The 18,322-nt window shown below is 42.5% G+C and overlaps 1 protein-coding gene across 8 annotated transcripts in view; it reads left to right on the top strand.

Moving 5' to 3' along the window:
• LOC140104322 (uncharacterized) overlaps window positions 1-15,932 on the top strand; it is a 51,668-nt gene extending 35,736 nt beyond the window's left edge. For 3 of the 8 annotated variants that reach the window (XM_072127825.1, XM_072127819.1, XM_072127818.1), the window contains 7 exons: window positions 869-916; window positions 1,539-1,583; window positions 3,871-3,915; window positions 8,383-8,433; window positions 11,066-11,134; window positions 12,778-12,825; window positions 15,778-15,932. In XM_072127825.1, coding sequence (XP_071983926.1) covers window positions 869-916; window positions 1,539-1,583; window positions 3,871-3,915; window positions 8,383-8,433; window positions 11,066-11,134; window positions 12,778-12,825; window positions 15,778-15,792 — 321 coding nt within the window. In that variant the 3' untranslated portion in view covers window positions 15,793-15,932. The remainder of the gene's footprint in view (window positions 1-868; window positions 917-1,538; window positions 1,584-3,870; window positions 3,916-8,382; window positions 8,434-11,065; window positions 11,135-12,777; window positions 12,826-15,777) is intronic. The other 5 variants (XM_072127822.1, XM_072127820.1, XM_072127821.1 and 2 more) reach the window with 5 other exon arrangements.
• The last annotated feature ends 2,390 nt before the right edge of the window (window positions 15,933-18,322 follow it).

Raw genomic sequence — 18,322 nt, 5'->3', positions numbered from 1 at the left:
CCAGTCACCCATGGAAACTGATCGGAGATCAGCTGTAATTTTATAAACTGCTGTGGGAAAATGAAATTTGTGCTCTGATTGGTTGTTATGGGCAACTAGAACAGTTCTGCTCTCAGACACTTCTGCTAAGTTACTCCATATACAAAGTAGCTGTCAGAGACAGAGACAAATACAGATAAAATTGGAAACAGAGACAGTATGAGACAGTCACAGACAGTCGGAGACGGAGACAGTCAGACTCTGAAAGACAGATATGATCAGAGACGTTCAGAGACAGAGACAAAAGAGACAATAACAGAAAGACAGAGTCAGAGAAAGAAAAAGATAGTCAGAGACAGTCGGTGACAAAGACAGTCAGAAACAGAGACAGTCAGAGAACAAAATGATCACAGACCATCACTGACTGAGATGGTCAGCAACAAAGAACGTCAAAGACAGAGACAGTCAGAGACAGATAGGCACAGACAAAGACAGTCAGAGGCGCTCAGACAGAAACAGTCACAGATACAGTTGGAGACCGTCAGTCAGAGAAAAAGAGATACAGAGACAGTCAGAAAGAGACACACACAGGCATTGCTGCGCTGGATAACTGAGTCACTGTATCTTTATACTCATTTGTTGTCTAGATTGTCTAGCCTCTTTTTGCTGGAAGGAGGGATTTTCAGCAACACACCAGGAAGGGCACCAAACACACAGACGCAACCCTATTCACTCACAGTACTGCCCCAGTAAGCGCCTTGTGCATTGTTTCACAATTCACCCATTCTATGTTGTTCTAGTTAAGAGCACAATATACACTTGACTAAAATAAATCCCTGACCATGACTTTAATAACAGCCATAACTTACTTTTCTATCCTTTATTTTAGAGTGATGTCTCTCTAATGCCTCACAAGCTGTCGAAGGTCATGTGTTCGGTAAAAATATGACTTGCAATGTTAATATTAAGATAAAAAAACTGATATAAATAAGTTAAATGTTTTATATTTTGGTCAAACTTAGCTTATTAAGTTACTAAAGTTTTATTCTACTCCTGCACATTCAGACCCATAAATGTTGCTTTGGGTTTCAAGAAAGTTCCAAATTAAAAAGTCGTTTAATACGCCTAATATTCCCAGCAATTAAGTTGTACATTGTAATGAATAAGTTAAAATTATACAGCCTCGGGTCTTCGGAAGCGGGTCTGTCATAGTAATGGATTGCCACTCCCCTATGACGTCCCGGGGAGCGGCGATCTTTAGCAAGATGGTGGAAGCGGGAAAACACCCGTGATCGGTGCTAGCAGCTTACCCGCTTACCGACTATGGAGAGGGCTTAGCCCATACTTTTACAATGCTCAACAGGAAGGGGGTTAGCTTCCAAAGTTATAACCACTTAAAGTGACATGTCAGATTTTAAAAAATGGGTGCAGCTTTGGCGGCAAGGGTTTAACGACAAATGTTTTTGGGTTTTTTTGCAACTTAGAGCTAAATTCAAGAAAATGATTACTATGTTTTTATGCAGTTATATTTATTGTACTGTCTATGTTTTACTTTCTAGATCAATTATGATTTTATAACTTCCGCAGAAGTTGTAGAACTCTCGGTAAGTTATAAGTGTCTTCGCTGACTCAACTCTTCAGTGATTACGCATCCTGTGAAATAATTCTTTACACCAGCATTTTATCAGCTATGTTTCACAGCTTTATAATCAATAAGACTGATCTTACAGATGATAAAATGTATCTAAGGCCCCATTCACATGACTGTATTTGCTGTCAGATTAAGCCCCTCATAAAGGTCTTTGGCAGCCAGTCACAGTGCGGTGAGCTGAGAGTGTCTCATGGCCAGGTGTATCCACTTTCCATGGAAAGCCCTCACTCCCCATCTCTTCACTATCCGGCGATGTGCTCTGCCCGGGATCCAGTCCAGGTGATCACACAGCAGCGTGAAAGAAGTTGCCTTACACGCTTGGAAATACTCTTAGAATAGAGACAATTTCCATTCAGTTATGATGTTACTAAAACGAAGCCTCTCTATTTCTCATTTGAGAGCAGCAGTGGGGGAGGCCAGGAAATTTTGGGTAGCAAATCTACTACAACAGAGTTGTCTTTCAGATATCTTTCAGATGTTGTTCAAATTCACTGTGGTAGGTGGACATTAAATATGTATGTATATATTGTGAGACACTGAAGGGGTTAACTGTGGATGGGCGGTATGTTTCCCCTAGGTTTTGCTTCTATGCAAGGCCTTAGTGCTGAGGTGGGTTTGTCCAGCACCTTGGACACAGGTGATGGGAACAGCCTAATTAGCCTGGATAAAATGACTCAGCAGAGTTGAGTGGGTTGTCTCTCTGTGGAAGGAGGCTGAGAGGACACAGCTCTGACCTGTGGGTCTGGAGCAGCCACATGATCTTTTGTTTAGTGTGAGCTAGTGGACTATTGTGTATAGTTAGCACCCTGACGGGTAGGTTTTCTTTTGTTTATTCAAATACCTGAATGTAAAGGCTGGTTTTATTTTGCTGCAATAAACGCAGGCGAGACCTGTTTGGACTGTACCCTGGTGTCCCTGTCTTGAACTGCATCCCAGCACCCCGCTACCACGGTCTCTACTGGGCCAAATCTCCACAATATATACGAATATATATATAAAAATTAAAACAAATCAGATGCACCAGTTAAGAAAAAAATCGGGTGCTCAACCTTCAGCTTTGTTAATTCCTTTCACATATAAAAATAAAAAAAATGGTATATGATATATATAGCAGCACTCAAAATAATAAATACCACTCAGGAGCACTTCCCAGAACCAGAACCTCAGTTCATCCAAAGTATAAACGAAGAAAAACTGGCAGCACTCCGAGATTGAATGTGATTAAAAACGTACTGTTTTATTCCAAACATGTCAAGCTTGGCACATGTTGGAATAAAACAGTACGTTTTTGATCACATTCAATCTCGGAGTGCTGCCATTTTTTCTTCGTTTATATATATATATATATACAAACTTTCATCAAGAAAGGAAGGGGTTCAGTCAGCACATTCACAGTTGCAGTAAAAAAAAATATTCTCTGTTTATAGCATTTCAAAACCAATCCATAGGCAAAACATGGAAGAACAAACAAAGAGATAGCAAAGAAAGAATATCAGAAATGATAGGAGAGAAGTCTTCAGCCTAGCAGACAGATCTACCTTGACAACAGAGAAGTAATACTGATACTAAGGGGAACTTTGCATCCTGTTTATTTAAAAATTAAGCAGAATTTCTTAATGAAGACTATAAGAAAAATGTTTAACATCACCACACACAACATTAAAAATCTTCTCAAACAACAGTGTGTACCTTGCAAAATTGCAAACAAGATTTAAATAAGTTAAAGGGAACCTCTTCTTTCTGTTGAAGTGATATATCTTAACTGTGCAGTATATTAAAGATACATTTTTTTACAACTATAATAATAATCTTTAATTATATAGTGCCACCATATTCCATAGCGCTTTACAAATCAAAACTAAGGGCTAAATTCTAGAAAAATGCGTACCGTATTTTTCGGACTATAAGGCAGACAAAAAATCCTTTGATTTTCTCAGAAAGTAATATATATGAACCATACTTAGAGACAACAGCTGCCTTGAACTGTGCACAGGTCTGCCCCCTGCTGGTCATTCATCCTTATAATCAGGTGCACTTATAATCTGGTGCGCCTTATATATGAACCTAGATGTTTTAGCAGGCATTTATTGATGGTGCACCTTATACTCCGGCGCGCCTTATAGTCTGAAAAATACGCTACTTTGTAAAATTCACAATTTTTTGCAGGTATATTTTTTGTAATTGTCCATGGTCCAATATGAGTGTGGCATGGGCCGTACTATCTATGTTTTATTTTCTAGAAACAACGAGATTCAATAACTTCAACACAAATGGTAGAACTCTCGGTAAGTTTTAAGAGTTTTCAATTATTCAATTCTTCAGTGATAACACATCATGTGAAATAATACCTTTACACCAGCATTTTATCAACTATTTTTCAAAGCTTTATGGTCTGATCTTACAGATGATGAAATATATCTAAGGCCCCATTCACATGACTGTATGTGGGCCCAATATCCGGCTGCACAATTTGCATAATAAAGATCACATGAAGGTCTTTGGCACCCAGTCATAGTGTGGCGAGCTGGCACTGTCTCGTGGCACACTGACTGAGCCAGGCATCCAGCCTTTCAATGGAGAGCACTCACTCCCCCTCCTTTCACTACTTGGCGGTGTGCTCTGCTGGGGATCCAGTCTGGGTGAGCACACAGTTCTATATACTATAACAGAGTTGTCTTTCAGATATTTTTTAGATGTTGTTTAAATTCACCGTGATACGTGGAGACATTGGGGCAGATTTATTAAGTGTCTGAAAGTCAGAATCTTTCCAGTTGCCCATGGCAACCAATCACAGCTCAGTTTTCATTTTACCAATGCTCATAAATATTTTAAAGGGGAGCTGTGATTGGTTGCCATGGGCAACTGGAAAGATTCTGACTTTCAGACACTTGATAAATCTGCCCCATTATATATATGCAACCTTTTTAAAAAAGGAAGGGGGTGAGCAGGCACATTCACAGGTGCAGTTAAGAATAATCCTTATTTAATAATAGCATTCAAAAACCCATCCACGATCTAAAACGTGAGACTAAAACATCAGGATAGCAAAGAGAGGAGAACAGAGATGATAGGGGAGAAGTCTTTAGCCTAGCAGACAGCTCTGCCTTGACAACAGAAGTATATAAGAAAAATGTTTATAACAACCACACACAAAAAATTTAAAATGTTCTCATACAACAGTGTGCACTTTGCAGAGTGCAAACAATGGACCATGTGCCATTGTTTATGGCGAGTTGGATATCGGCACTTGCCCCACTGATATCCATTAAAAAAATACCTGCAGCATCACAAATGGCCAGTAATAGGATGTGATCTATAATTTGTGGCACCGTTGCTCAGCACCTGCACAATACATAGAGACGTGGTGCATGTATCATGCCTCAATGCACTGTAAACAGGTATGCTTCAAGTCTTGGTGTGGTGTGAATTTACCAGGTTTAATTTTAGCAATTTTTGCATTTAATTTTGCATCAGTACACTCTCTAATGTGCATCATGTTCTCATAGCCCGTATGCCACTCTAGCTATATCTGGCAGCTCCTGATGTATGAAGCTGGCAGCTGCGCTGGCATAGAATTGCACTACAACATTCACCCATTCAGAATAGGCGCCATCTATGGCTAGGGTACAGGTGCAGGACAGAGAGGCCCCGTGTAGTCTCTCATCAGCCGCTCCACGCCCACTTTCCATGGAGGCGACATAAATTGGTAAATTATCGCACTTCCTAGTTGTATGCAAGGACATTTTTATTTCAGGGCTTGTTAGGCAGACAACTGACATATAAGCCCTCATTAAAGTCCCCCTCCAAGTCTACTTTGGCTATTGTTTTTTGATGAAAATACATCTTAATACAGCATCTTCAATATACCCCATGGAATCAAATAGGAGCATGAAAGATATGGATAGCAGTACTTGTTGGCCCAGATCTAATTAAATGGATGCCGATTTTGTGTCTGAATGTGCAAAATGTGCAAACTGTTTGCATGTGTATTTATGAAATGTCTGCCCCAGTTTTCTGTTGCGGCCGCTCTGTGTCCGACAAGACATTTATTACTGACGAGCGCCACAATTCTGTTTGCAATTTAAATCTGGCGCACCCTGCACATTCGGGCCCAGATTCATTAATAGTGATGTAAACTGATATCCGATAAAAAATTACCTGCAGCATCACAAATGGCCAGTAATGGGATCTGCTCTATAATTTGTGGCACGGTTGCTCAGCACCTGCACAATACATAGAGACGTGGTGCATGCATCATGCCTCAATATCTGTCAAGTTGCATTAATAACTGTGGCGCACGGTCCGACTGCAACGGAATGCCCCTTTATGTGCAGAATTTTGTGGTGCGGTGTACCTTAGTGCAGCCATGCCACAAACCTGGTGCAAACACTTTATAGATACATGTGCAAGCAGTTTTCACATTCTTTTTAGTGTAAAGTCAGAAAGAAAAATGCCACAGCCAGTTTAATAGATCTGGGCCTCCAAGGGCAAACAGATAGGCAAATAGGTCTGGTATTGAGGGCTGTGAGATAAAGCCTCGATTGGTGGAGACTGCATCTTCCTACTGCATCTCTGGCACTCAGTAACAGTGATCTTCTGGTTCTTCCTTACCTCTCTCACCAAGGCTCTTTCCCCACAATTGCTTAGTTTGGCTGGATGGCCAGGTCGAGTAAGATAAGATAAGATAAGATAATCCTTTATTAGTCCCACAGTGGGGAAATTCACAGCGTTACAGCAGCAGAGAGGGTACAGAGAGTGAAGTACAAACTATGACAACAATAATATTAGGGATAAATGAACAAAAATGAAAAGGGGGATAAAAAGACATAAAAGAGACAAGCAATGATCGGCAGTTTGATGTTTAGTCTGTGGATGGGACCTGCAGGGACTGGTTAGATGGGGGGCGCAGGTTACTTCTGTTTGGGCCTTGTTTGTTGAACAGCCTGATGGCAGCGGGGAGGAATGACTTACGATAACGCTCCCTCTCACATTTGGGGTGAAGCAGTCGGTCACTGAAGGTGCTCCCCAATGCCACCACAGTCTCATGCAAGGGATGGGAGCTATTCTCCAGAATAGACTTCAACTTACCCAGTGTCCTCCTCTCAGCTACCACCTGCACTGTGTCAAGAGGACCCCCCAGGACAGAACTGGCTTTCCTAATCAGTTTGTCCAGTCTGCTCCTTTCCCTAGCTGAGATGCTGCTTCCCCAACAGACTATGCCAAAGAAGAAGGCTGGTGCCACTACAGAGTTGAAGAAGGTCTTAAGAAGAGCCCCCCGCACTCCGAATGCCCTCAGCCTCCTCAGCAGGTGTAGCCGGCTCTGACCCCTCCTGTGAAGTGCGTTTATGTTCTCTGCCCACTCCAGAGTAAGAGTTGTGGTTGTCCCAAACTATGTGTCCTCAGGAACTGCGAGTGCTGCAGAAATCTTTTTGTTACTTTGGCCTGTTTTGGCACAATTCTGTCTCTGAGTTCCTTGGGCGGTTCCTTAGACCTCATGATTTTCATGTGCTCTGACATGCAGTGTGAGCTTCACATTTGTAAAGCACCGACACCTCTTTCTTAATCCATTTAAAAAGCAATACTTTAATCATGAACTATAGTAAAAAAATACAAATAAAAGTAATAGTGTTCTTACTTTGCTTCAGTCCTTATGAAGAATATGTTACATTCTTTTAGCGTTCCACGCTGCAGAAGGGCATGAGTTCACCGAGGCAATAGCAACCTTTGCAATGTTTCAGAGGCTCAGCCTCCTTCTTCCCTGAACATTATAGGGAGCTCACCACCAAAGGGGGAATTACTAACAAGGGGGTGAAAATTGGACAGTTACTAAAAAGGAGCTCTTACTTAAGGGGCACTTAGAAAAAGGACAAAACAGAAGGCAGTGACTACAAAAAGGGTACACGTATAAATAAAGGGGACACGAAGGTGTGATCACACGTTCCGCTAGCATGGGGGGAGACCAGTTTTTGTTGTAAATTTTAAAATGGAATCCTGTATATATTTTACATATTTAAATATGTACAATTTATTAAGAAATATTGTGTGACAAACATTTAGCAAAAGAAATGTATTATGGTTCTTCATTGTTTGAGATTAGGTTACACGTAATTCTAATTTTACTTGTCTGGAACTGTAGGTTTTAAAAGATCTCATTAACCCCTTCGTGTTACAGCCTTGTATTGTTATTTTTTGAAGGTGGGGAGCAAAAAAAAGTATATCACTTTTTCAATTTTCAATGTACAGATCTGTATGAGGGCATATTTTCCACATACCAAATTCTACTTTTAAATGTAGAAGTAGTACTGTGTACTAGGAAGCTGGAAAAAAATTAAAATGTGGTGAACTTGGCGGAAAAATGCATTTACGTCACTTTCTTGTCTTGTACATTGCTTCCACTTTGAGGACTGTGCGACCTTTTGATCACTTTTTGTTACATTTTTTTATGTGATGTAAAATGGTATAAAAGTGCAATTTATATTTGGATGCCATTTTCCGTAATAGGGTTCACCGCCAAGAAGAATTGCTTTCTTATTTTGATTGAATGTTGAAATGGATCTATAATTATTCACTTTATGTTCCACAATCTCAGCTGGAATAAACAGCAAATGTCATTTTAATAAAAGCAAAGGGCAAATATCCTAATTTTAATATTTCTAGGTGCGCACGGCCTATTATTGTCAAAGGTTGCTTCTACCACTGGTAAGATAAGAAGGTATATTGCAAGTTTTATGATTTTCTTTATTTCTCAATAGAAAAACGCTGGTTGCTTTGGAAATAATGTAGTTAACACTGAAGATACAATGGTAAGCATGGCCACATTAAGTGTTGATGCTGCCCTAGCCACTCACAGTGCTTACGCCCTCTATTGGCTGCTGTCATGTTAATCTCTCTGTCCATAACCCCACTGTTACAGGGAGGCAAAATTTTTTTTAAAGTAGAAGCATATGAAGTGTGGGATATTGTTAGTTTTCACAATAAATGTTAAGAGGCTCAACATATTCTACTTAATAAATGCTTGTGCATTCGGTGCTGAGTATTGGTCAATGCATTTGCATTGTAAAAACATTGTTATATACAACCTCCCCTCACCAGTTATACTATATGCAGCCTCCCCTCACCAGTTATACTATATGCAGCCTCATCTTACCAGTTATACTATGTGCAGCCTCCCCATCCCAGTTATATACATCTCCCCTCCCCAGCTATATTATATACAGCCTCTCTTCCCCAGTTATATTATAAACAGCCTACTCTCCCCAGCTAAATTATATACAGCCTCTCTTCCCCAGTTATATTATATACAGCCTCAGCTCCCCAGTTATATTATAAGCAGCATACCATCCCCAGTTATATTATATGCAGCCTCCTCTTTACAATTTTATTAATGTTAGAGATTTTTATCCTAGGGCCTAACCGCCCTTATCAGTTGTACAGGCGACTTTCATATTAAATATTTCATGGCTGTCCTGGTACAAGGAACTTGAACATAAAACCAAGACACGTCAGTCTCTTAGTGTATGTAAAGATCTTCTTATATTGGGGCTCATTTACTTACTCGTCTCATCGCGATCCCTAAGATGCGTTGTCTGACGAAGATTCCGATCTTCCGCGATTTACGTAGCTCGTGCACCCGATTTCCTGCATCTGTCGCTTCACCGCTGAGGTTCCCCGGAGTTCACTTTCTTCTTCTCGGTGCTTGTAAGTGTGTGTCTTGTGACACAATTTGAATTTTAAATCCCGCCCGTTGTCCGAATCCGTCGGGTTGTCCGACAGCCACACCCCCCGATTTGCTTCGCACGAAAGTCAGTGCGATTGCGCCAAAATCCAATTGTGTGCGCCAAAAAACACAGTTAAATGCGGTGCAACACGGAAATCGTCGGAAAACCCGATGAAAATTTGATCCACGGACCCTTAGTAAATGAGCCCAATTATATGCAGCCTCCCCTCAGCAGTTATACTATATGTAGCCTCCCCTTACCAGTTATACTATATGCAGCCTCCCCTCCCCAGTTATACACAGCTCCCCTCGGTAGCTATGTTATATACAGCCTCCTCTTTCCAATTATATTATATACATCCTCCCCTCCCCAGTTATATTATATACATCCTCCCCTCCCCAGTTATATTAAGTTATATTATATACAGCTTCCAATAGCAGATCCTCATATTGACTGAATGGGTGACCGCCCAGGGCCTCTGGCTCTCTGGGTCCCATGGAAGCTCAAACCTCTCTGTGGCGCAGATTAACCTGTTATATGAGCACAGCGCCTCTGACAGAGAACACACCACAACACCAGCTGCCCCTGTATGAGTAACTTATGTCTCTCTGAAGCTTTGGTTACTGTCTGTGGTGCAGGCATGGGCCGGCAGCATTAACTTAATACTTTCGACCCATGCCTGCAACAGAGAGTGACCAAAGATTCATCTGTTGCAGAGTGCAGGGCTGTCATCTGGGAGGGGAGGAATACATCATTGTCAGATGTGGGATCTAGGCAGCTTCTTCTCCATGTGCCTTAGAGCTGTTGGTTGCATAAACTAGTGATGTGTTCGCACGAATGAGCCGGCTCTAAGTGCGGATCTTTCACAAAAACAAAGGGACTTGCCTCCCTGCAGTGAGCCAATGGCTCACTTAACCTTGCCCCTAACCCCATCATAAATGCTATAAATGCTATATAAAATGCTGTGAATTTTCTGTTTCATGCATAACATCATGTCTAATGAAGAGAACTAGTATTCTCGAAAACTCACCATCAAATATACTCAGTGACATATACTCAAAAGGTATCGCCTGATTTCTTCACCCTTCTTCTCCTAACCCCATCAATCATTCAAAAACAATGACTGGCATATGGAATGGAAACTGACCTGGGGCTTAGCCTTCACAGCAGATTCTGTAAAAAAATACACACTGACAAAATAGTCCTTGGGATCCCTTTTTCTTTAGTTGAGCTGTGGGCTTAATTTTTACAAACTTTAACAAGCAGAAAACAGAATCCTCAAGCGATCCCAAACAGTCCCGTCTAAACATATAGACATACCGGGAAGGTTTCTATATCTCAATACAGGCAGTCCCCTACTTAAGGACACCCGACTTACAGACATCCCATAGTTACAGACGGACCCCAGTGCCCACTGTGACCTCTGGTGAAGCTGTCTGGATGTTATTATTATAGTCCGAGACTGCAATGATCAGCTGTAAAGTGTCTGTAATGAAGCTTTATTGATAATTCTTGGTCATATTACACCAAAAATTAGGAAACTCCAATTGTCACTGGGGCAAAAGAAAAAAATTTGTCTAGAACTTCAATTATAAAATATACAGTTTCGACTTACATACAAATTCAACTTAAGAACAAACCTCCGGACCCTATCTTATATATTAAAGTTATATTAAAATATTATCATTAACACATTTACATAACAAATGTATTACAGGAAAAGCTAACAAAAGAAGTTGGTCCAAGTCTAAAACACTTAGCAGGCAAGTTCCTTGATGAATTTAAGGTAAATTATTTTTACATTTTTGAATCTTCTAGTCTAATTAGAAAATATTAGAACCTCCTTTTATTTAAATGATGTCAAATGATGTGAAATCCTGTTTAGTATCACAAATGTACAACATTTTGTAATGTTAATTGCAGCTGCGCAGCTTCATCTGAGAGGCCGGAGCTACTGCGCATGCACAATACTCCTGGATCTCCAGCACTGTAATCGCTGAATACAGGAGGGTAGGAAGGATCAAGAAAGGCTACTGGGGCGTAGAATAGTACTCCTGGATCTCCAGCACTGTAATCGCTGAATACAGGAGGGTAGGAAGGATCAAGAAAGGCTACTGGGGCGTAGAATAGTACTCCTGGATCTCCAGCACTGTAATCGCTGAATACAGGAGGGTAGGAAGGATCAAGAAAGGCTACTGGGGCGTAGAATAGCTGTAGCTCCTGCTCCAAGGGGCTGATACTCCATGCACCCGCACCTCTTAAGAAAATTAGCATATATCTTAGATAAAAGTCTTTTTGGGAAAAGGATCTGGGGCACAAAAAGTTTTAATAAAAAAAATTAGACTAGAATACATTACAGGAACCTGCCACCCCATCTACCTTAGTAGGAAGATCCATGATGGTAGTTTCCCTTTAATAAATAGAGAATGAGTCTATTCTCTGGAAATACTAAAATCCTGACAGAGATTTCTCCTCCTTATCTTCCTCATTGTCCCACATTTACTAAGGGCCGTGCACCAGTTTTCTGTCGGACTGTGCAAAATTTTTTTCAGTGCAAACTACTTTTACATGTATTAAGAAGTATCCGAGACACATTTGTGTCGCACACAACCATTTTGAGGCGCACACTGCACTATTCTTTATGCAACACAAATTTCTGCACTAAATGGGTCGTACCTTACGCCACATTCATCATGCAAAGTCCAACAGGATTTTTTCACACGCCCCATGTTAAAGGTGCACCAAAAAAAAGTGCACTCTGTCAGAGCAGGTTCATGAAGAATGTGCACCACAATTCCGGAATCTAGCGCCCTCTGCATATAGTACAGCTCGCACAGTTTTTAGTTAATGTTGACAATAAAGTTATTTATTTAATACTTTAATTGCGCTGCAATAAGTAAAAACGCTTTTATTTTCTTTGGGTTTCACTTCATACTTTCAGAAGGTTACAATTATATTGAATGCCTGACTTTGTAGGTGAGGTACCCTGTATCATAAGCAGGTCTTACTAAAAGGGGTTGTCCAGAGGATGAAAAAAAAATTTCCTTCCAAAAACAGCGCCACACCTGGCCATGGTTTGTGGTGGTATTGTAGCTCAGCTGTATAGAAATGAGTTGCAATACCACACACCACCCAATGTTCAGGAGTGGACTTGTGTTTTGAGGAAAATGCAACATCATTCTACGGCGCCACATCAGAAGTTTGCAGGCGATGAGGTCCTGCTGATCCTAGTCCTGATCCTCCGCTAAAATACAGGCGTTAAGTCAATGATACATTCTCCCCCAATTTATTTAGTTTATTTGTTGTTTAGGAACTGACAGTCTCTCAGATTTCACTTATTCAGGAAAATATTAAAATAACATTTATAGATTTATTTAACTCTGCCTGCAAAAAAAGCATATAAAACACTAAAACATTCTTTTACTACAGGAATTTTTTAAACCAGGTGATACTTTAGCTGATTTAATATGTAAATTGGTAAGTATGCATCTATGATTGTCCTATAAACTATATAGTTTTCAAAATTACTGTACATACCAAGTATAAGCCGAACCGAATATGAGCCGAGCTCCCTAATTCTGCCACAAATAACTGGGAAAACTTATTGACTGGAGAATAAACCGAGGGTGGGAAATGCATTGGTCACAGCCTCCTCCAGTAACACCCCATTTAGCCAGCTCCCCAACAATGAAATGCCCCCGGAAGCCAGCCATACCTCTACTGAAGAAATGCTCCAGGCAGCCAGCCCCCCAGTTATAAAACACCCCATGCAGCCAGCCAACCCCCCACTGATGATGAATCGCCCCATGCAGCCAGTCCCCCGTTATAAAATGCCTCATGCAGCCATCCCCCCGATGATTAAATGCCCCATGCAGTCAGCCACCCCAGTTATCAAATGCCCCATGCAGCCAGCCCCCCCAATGCTCAAATGCCTCATGCAGCCAAGCCCCCCACTTCTGATGAAATACCCCCTGCAGCCCTTTGTCCTATAAAAAATATACTTACATACCTTGCAGGACTCCAGATACTCAGCGCAGCTGACCCCATGGCTCCTCTTCTTTCCACTCTCTGCTGTAACAGCACAGCTTTCTCAGAGGTATAGAGCACAAAGATCCAATGGAGATTGTGGGAAGAGGCTGGCTATTTAATGGATACCAGATGGCCAGCGGCAATTAGAGGTGCGCTGGCCCTTTAAATTTCCAAAAGCCAGCGCACGTGTCGGACCATGGTTGGAATGCAGCCAGGTGAGACAGCCAGCTGCAGGGGTCCTGGAGAACGGAGAGGGGCATGGGTGTGCCTGCAACCCGGGGCATGGGTCGCTGTAGCACCTGTGACAATTACGCTTCACTACATAGTGTACACCCTCATAAGAGACATCTGCTCGCAGAAGAGAGGTGGGGGAAGGGAGAACCAGGACCTACTGAATGTGACCACCAGCTACTGTGCTGCAGTCTGTGACTTCTGATCCCCATGTGAGAAGGTGGCAGCATTTGGAAGATAAGAAGACTGCCAGAAAGTTTGTAGATAAATGCATGTGTGTCAGTATATGACTATATATATAATATATGTATATGATTTATACATGCTGCAAACATAATGGGGTCATTTACTAAGGGCCCGATTTGCGTTTTCCCGACGTGTTAAACGAATATTTCCGATTTGCGCAGATTTTCCCTGTATTGCCCCGGGATCTTGGCGCACGCGATCGGATTTTGGCGCATCGGCGCTGGCATGCACACGGCGGAAATCGGGGGGGGCGTGGCCGAACGAAAACCCGATGGATTTGGAAAAACCGCCGCATTTAAAAAAGAAAAAGGGTCGCGGAGCTTGCACTTACCTTCACTAGGAATAGGCCGGTGTATTTGAGTGCATTTCAGCAGACTTCAGCGCAGCAGCGCCACCTGGTGGACGTCGGAGGAACTACCTTAATGAATTCCGGCCAGACCCGAATCCACCGCAGAGAACGCGCCGCTGGTTCGCGAATGGACCGGGTAAGTAAATCTGCCCCACTGTGCTGTATATTGTGTGTTTATACTGTATGGCCTACATTTACTAAAGACAACTCAAACTGCACTACGGGGCATATTAACTTACAGGGTCACTGAAGTTCACTGAAAGTGCATTGTCTGTCTATAACGCAGCTTGCGGCGATTCACTAAGATTGTGCGCCTGAAATCATGAATGTTTTGCTTGCCCACACTGGTCTGACACAGTTCACCATCTTTTTTGTGGTGCACCTTTAACATAGGGCATGCAACACAATTTAAAACTTAAATGCGGCGCTCGGTTTGATTCAGTTGTACAGTCCGACGACACGCCCACAAAAGGGTCGCGTGTGCCACAATCCCAACGCACACACTTCTTAAATAACTGTGCAAGCTGGTACCTGTGCTAGCGTATAAGAATTTGCACTGTCCGTCAAAAGTGTGCAGTGTGACCCTTAGTAAATGAGCCCCTATGTGTGCATCTGTGTGTCTTCATGAATCTGGCATCCTGTGCAATGCTCTGACACCATTTTTTTTTGGTGCATGATTGACGTAGGGCGTGCATCACTGTCAGACAATGGGGGTCATTTACTAAGGGCCCGATTCGCGTTTTCCTGACGTGTTACCCGAAAATTTCCGATTTGCGCCGACTTTCCCTGTATTACCCCGGGATTTTGGCGCACGCGATCGGATTTTGGCACATCGGCGCCGGCATGCACTCGACAGAAACCGGGGGCGTGGCCGAGCGAAAACCCGACGGATTCGGTAAAAACCGACGCATTTAAAACAAAAAAAGTGTCGCTTTGGACGCGCTTACCTTCACTTGGTCCGGCCCGGTGAATTTTGTGTGTATGTACCATTTAGTATATGATGCTGTACTTGTATGTATATTATGGGAGTTATTATATTAATTTTTCCAGTATTCTCACTTAGTAGCAAACCATATTAGTGGGTGGCTATACATGCAAACTTCTAGGAATGTGCCAACAATTGTTGTTTTGGCTCATTAATACCAGTAGACCCATTGCCACATCCAGCAGTAGTTCCAGTTTATTCATTTAGGTCTGTGAATAGTCACACAGATAGAAGGTATAAATAAACTCTCTCCATTATCCTTGTCCAAAATGTTTCACTATTCAAGCAACACTACACCAAGGAGTAAATGTATCATGTTCTGGCACTAGGTGCTACCTAGTATAGAAATGCACCATAGCCTGCGCCTCAATGGTTGCAGGCTATAGGTAGGGCATAGACCCCGTACAGGAACACCTCATACTGGCCCACTCTGTGCCTCTCCACATCTACTCTGCCATGGACTAGGAATTGTACCTATTTCAGGGTTTTTACCCCAGTTCTGCCCCCTAGAGTTTATTATAATCAGTGCAGGGCCTACAATTGTATTTTCTGTGTATTGTTACATTTAACCATCCCTAATTTTTTGTAGGGACTTTGGACTTAGAAAGTAGAAGAGATGGAAGCATGGAATAAAAAAAGAATAAAAAGAATATAAAAGCTCATGATGAATCCTTTTGATTTTTTCTTGATGTTTTCTTATAAAACTAATGTTCCATCAAATCAATAAATGATTCTTCTAATAAATCCACTTGTGTTGTTTTCTTATTGTACTGAGATTTCTTGGTGCCACCAGAGGAATAATTCTGTGGTCTGTCTTCCATCAACAGATGTACATGTAACCCGCCCTTAGGCCATACTCTGCAGTGGTGTATGGTAACTTTAAATTCATTTTGATGCCAAGCCGCCAAAATCCTATTAAGAAAGCCCTGCCTAAGGGCTTGTTCACACTACTGTAATGTGATCTAGCCTCACAATTTGTGGCCGGATCAAGGCCCTCATTGAGGTCCTGGTCATAGTGTGGCGAACACTATGTTTGACCGCACTACAACTTAGCAGGGTAGCGCCAAAAATATAGCAAATGTCCTGTGTTTGTTTGGGCAGATTTGCAATAAGGCTAATTTTTCTATAGGGAGAGGAGGGGTGAGGAGCGCTTACACCTCCTCCTCCAGGCTGTGTGCTATGCCCCGGTTCTGGCCTGGGAAGTAAGGGCCGCCTAAATGTGCCTAATGCTGGCCCACTGCGCTTCCGTCCTTGCCTCCCTTCATGCCCCTCATAAAGGGGTAAATAGACACATTTTCTGCACAATTTTCCGCCAGATCATGACCCCCATTAAGGCCTATAGCATAGTATGTCTTATACTATGTCCTATATTTGAGAAGACTTATCTGCATTTGCATATCTACATTCACAAGAGACTAACAGAGCTGATTACAGTCATGATCCAGAGAGCCGGGAGCTCCCTACGCTATCACTGTGCCTCCTAACCTGCTGCTGAATGTAGCAGAGCCGGTAGGCACAATGTGATGATGTCATCACTGCCTGTCGGGTTAAAGAGGACCTGTCACCCCCCCCCCAAAAGACCCCCACCAAATATGTTCCCCATAATTCTCTCTGTGGTGAATTTTAGAGACATTTGGTGACTTATGTATGATCATGTCTTTTTACTTGTGATTAGAGATGAGCGAGCACTAAAATGCTTGGGTACTCGTTATTCGAGACGAACTTTTCCCGATGCTCGAGTGCTCGTCTCGAATAACGAGCCCCATTGAAGTCAATGGGAGACTCGAGCATTTTTCAAGGGGACCAAGGCTCTGAACAGGGAAGCTTGGCCAAACACCTGGGAACCTCAGAAAAGGATGGAAACACCACGGAAATGAACAGGAAACAGCAGGGGCAGCATGCATGGATGCCTCTGAGGCTGCTTAAACGCACCATTATGCCAAAATTATGGGCAACAGCATGGCCATGACAGAGTGACCGAATGAGGCTAGATAGCATCTAAAACATGCAATAATTGATCCTGACACTATAGGGGACGGCATGCAGAGGCAGCGGCAGCAGTGGCAGGTTAGAGAGTGGCATGGCGACATACCCTAAATGGACTCAGGTTTCACCAAAGGAGGTGAAATGATTTCCTATGTGAACAAAAGGTTGACGGTATATTTAGTCGATAACACAGCATGGTGGCGACATAGTGACCAAGTTCCATAACGTATCTGGTGAAACACCCGAAAAATGAGCCTGACACAGCTCTTTTGATAAGGGGACGACATGTGGAGGCAGCCATGGAGACGACTTCCATGATTAAAAGCGACAGTATGGGGCATTCATATTGCGCTGCTATGATTGCAACTTCAGGTCTCCAGCATGGCGGCGACAGATGGGCCGAGTTCCACTATGTATCTGGTAAAACACCTGAAAATTCTGCCTGACACAGCTCGTTTGATAAGGGGATGATGTTCTGCATATCCTCTCGTGCTCCAGCGTCTGGGGTATAGAGAGTTGAAATGAGACATTGGTGGAGGATCGTGGAGGCAAAATGGACAGGAAACAGCAGGGGCAGCATGCATGGATGCCTCTGAGGCTGCCTAATCTTGGGATGGAGCTGGCGGTCTACTGCCAGGCGAGATTTCGCCTGTCCAAGCCCCTGTCTCTCGGCTCCTCCCCACCCAAAATGGGCCTGGGGGCCAGAAGCGTTTACTTTGAAAAAATTATAATTTTCAAAGCAGGCTGGGTCGTTTGAATATTTCACCTAGGAATAATGGAATAGCATAGTGGTTCTATTTTTAATAGTTTTTATGGAAATGGTTCCATGATTAAGAGCGACAGTATGGGGCATCCATATTGCGCTGCTATGATTGCAACTTCAGGTCTCCAGCATGGCGGCGACAGATGGGCCGAGTTCCACTATGTATCTGGTGAAACACCTGAAAATTCTGCCTGACACAACTCGTTTGATAAGGGGACGATGTATGGAGGCAGTGAACTAGTAGTAGATTAAAGGTGCTGCAATTAAAACTATGTTAGTTGGATCTTGAGATGGAGCTGGCGCTCCGCTGCCAGGCAAGCTTTCGCCAATCCAAGCCCCTGTCTCAAGGCTACTCCCCAAACAGCACTTCTAAGAACCTTTTGTA

This window comes from Engystomops pustulosus, chromosome 10 (assembly GCF_040894005.1).
Source record: "Engystomops pustulosus chromosome 10, aEngPut4.maternal, whole genome shotgun sequence".
Lineage (NCBI taxonomy): Eukaryota > Metazoa > Chordata > Amphibia > Anura > Leptodactylidae > Engystomops > Engystomops pustulosus.
This window is presented reverse-complemented; position numbering and strand designations above follow the sequence as displayed.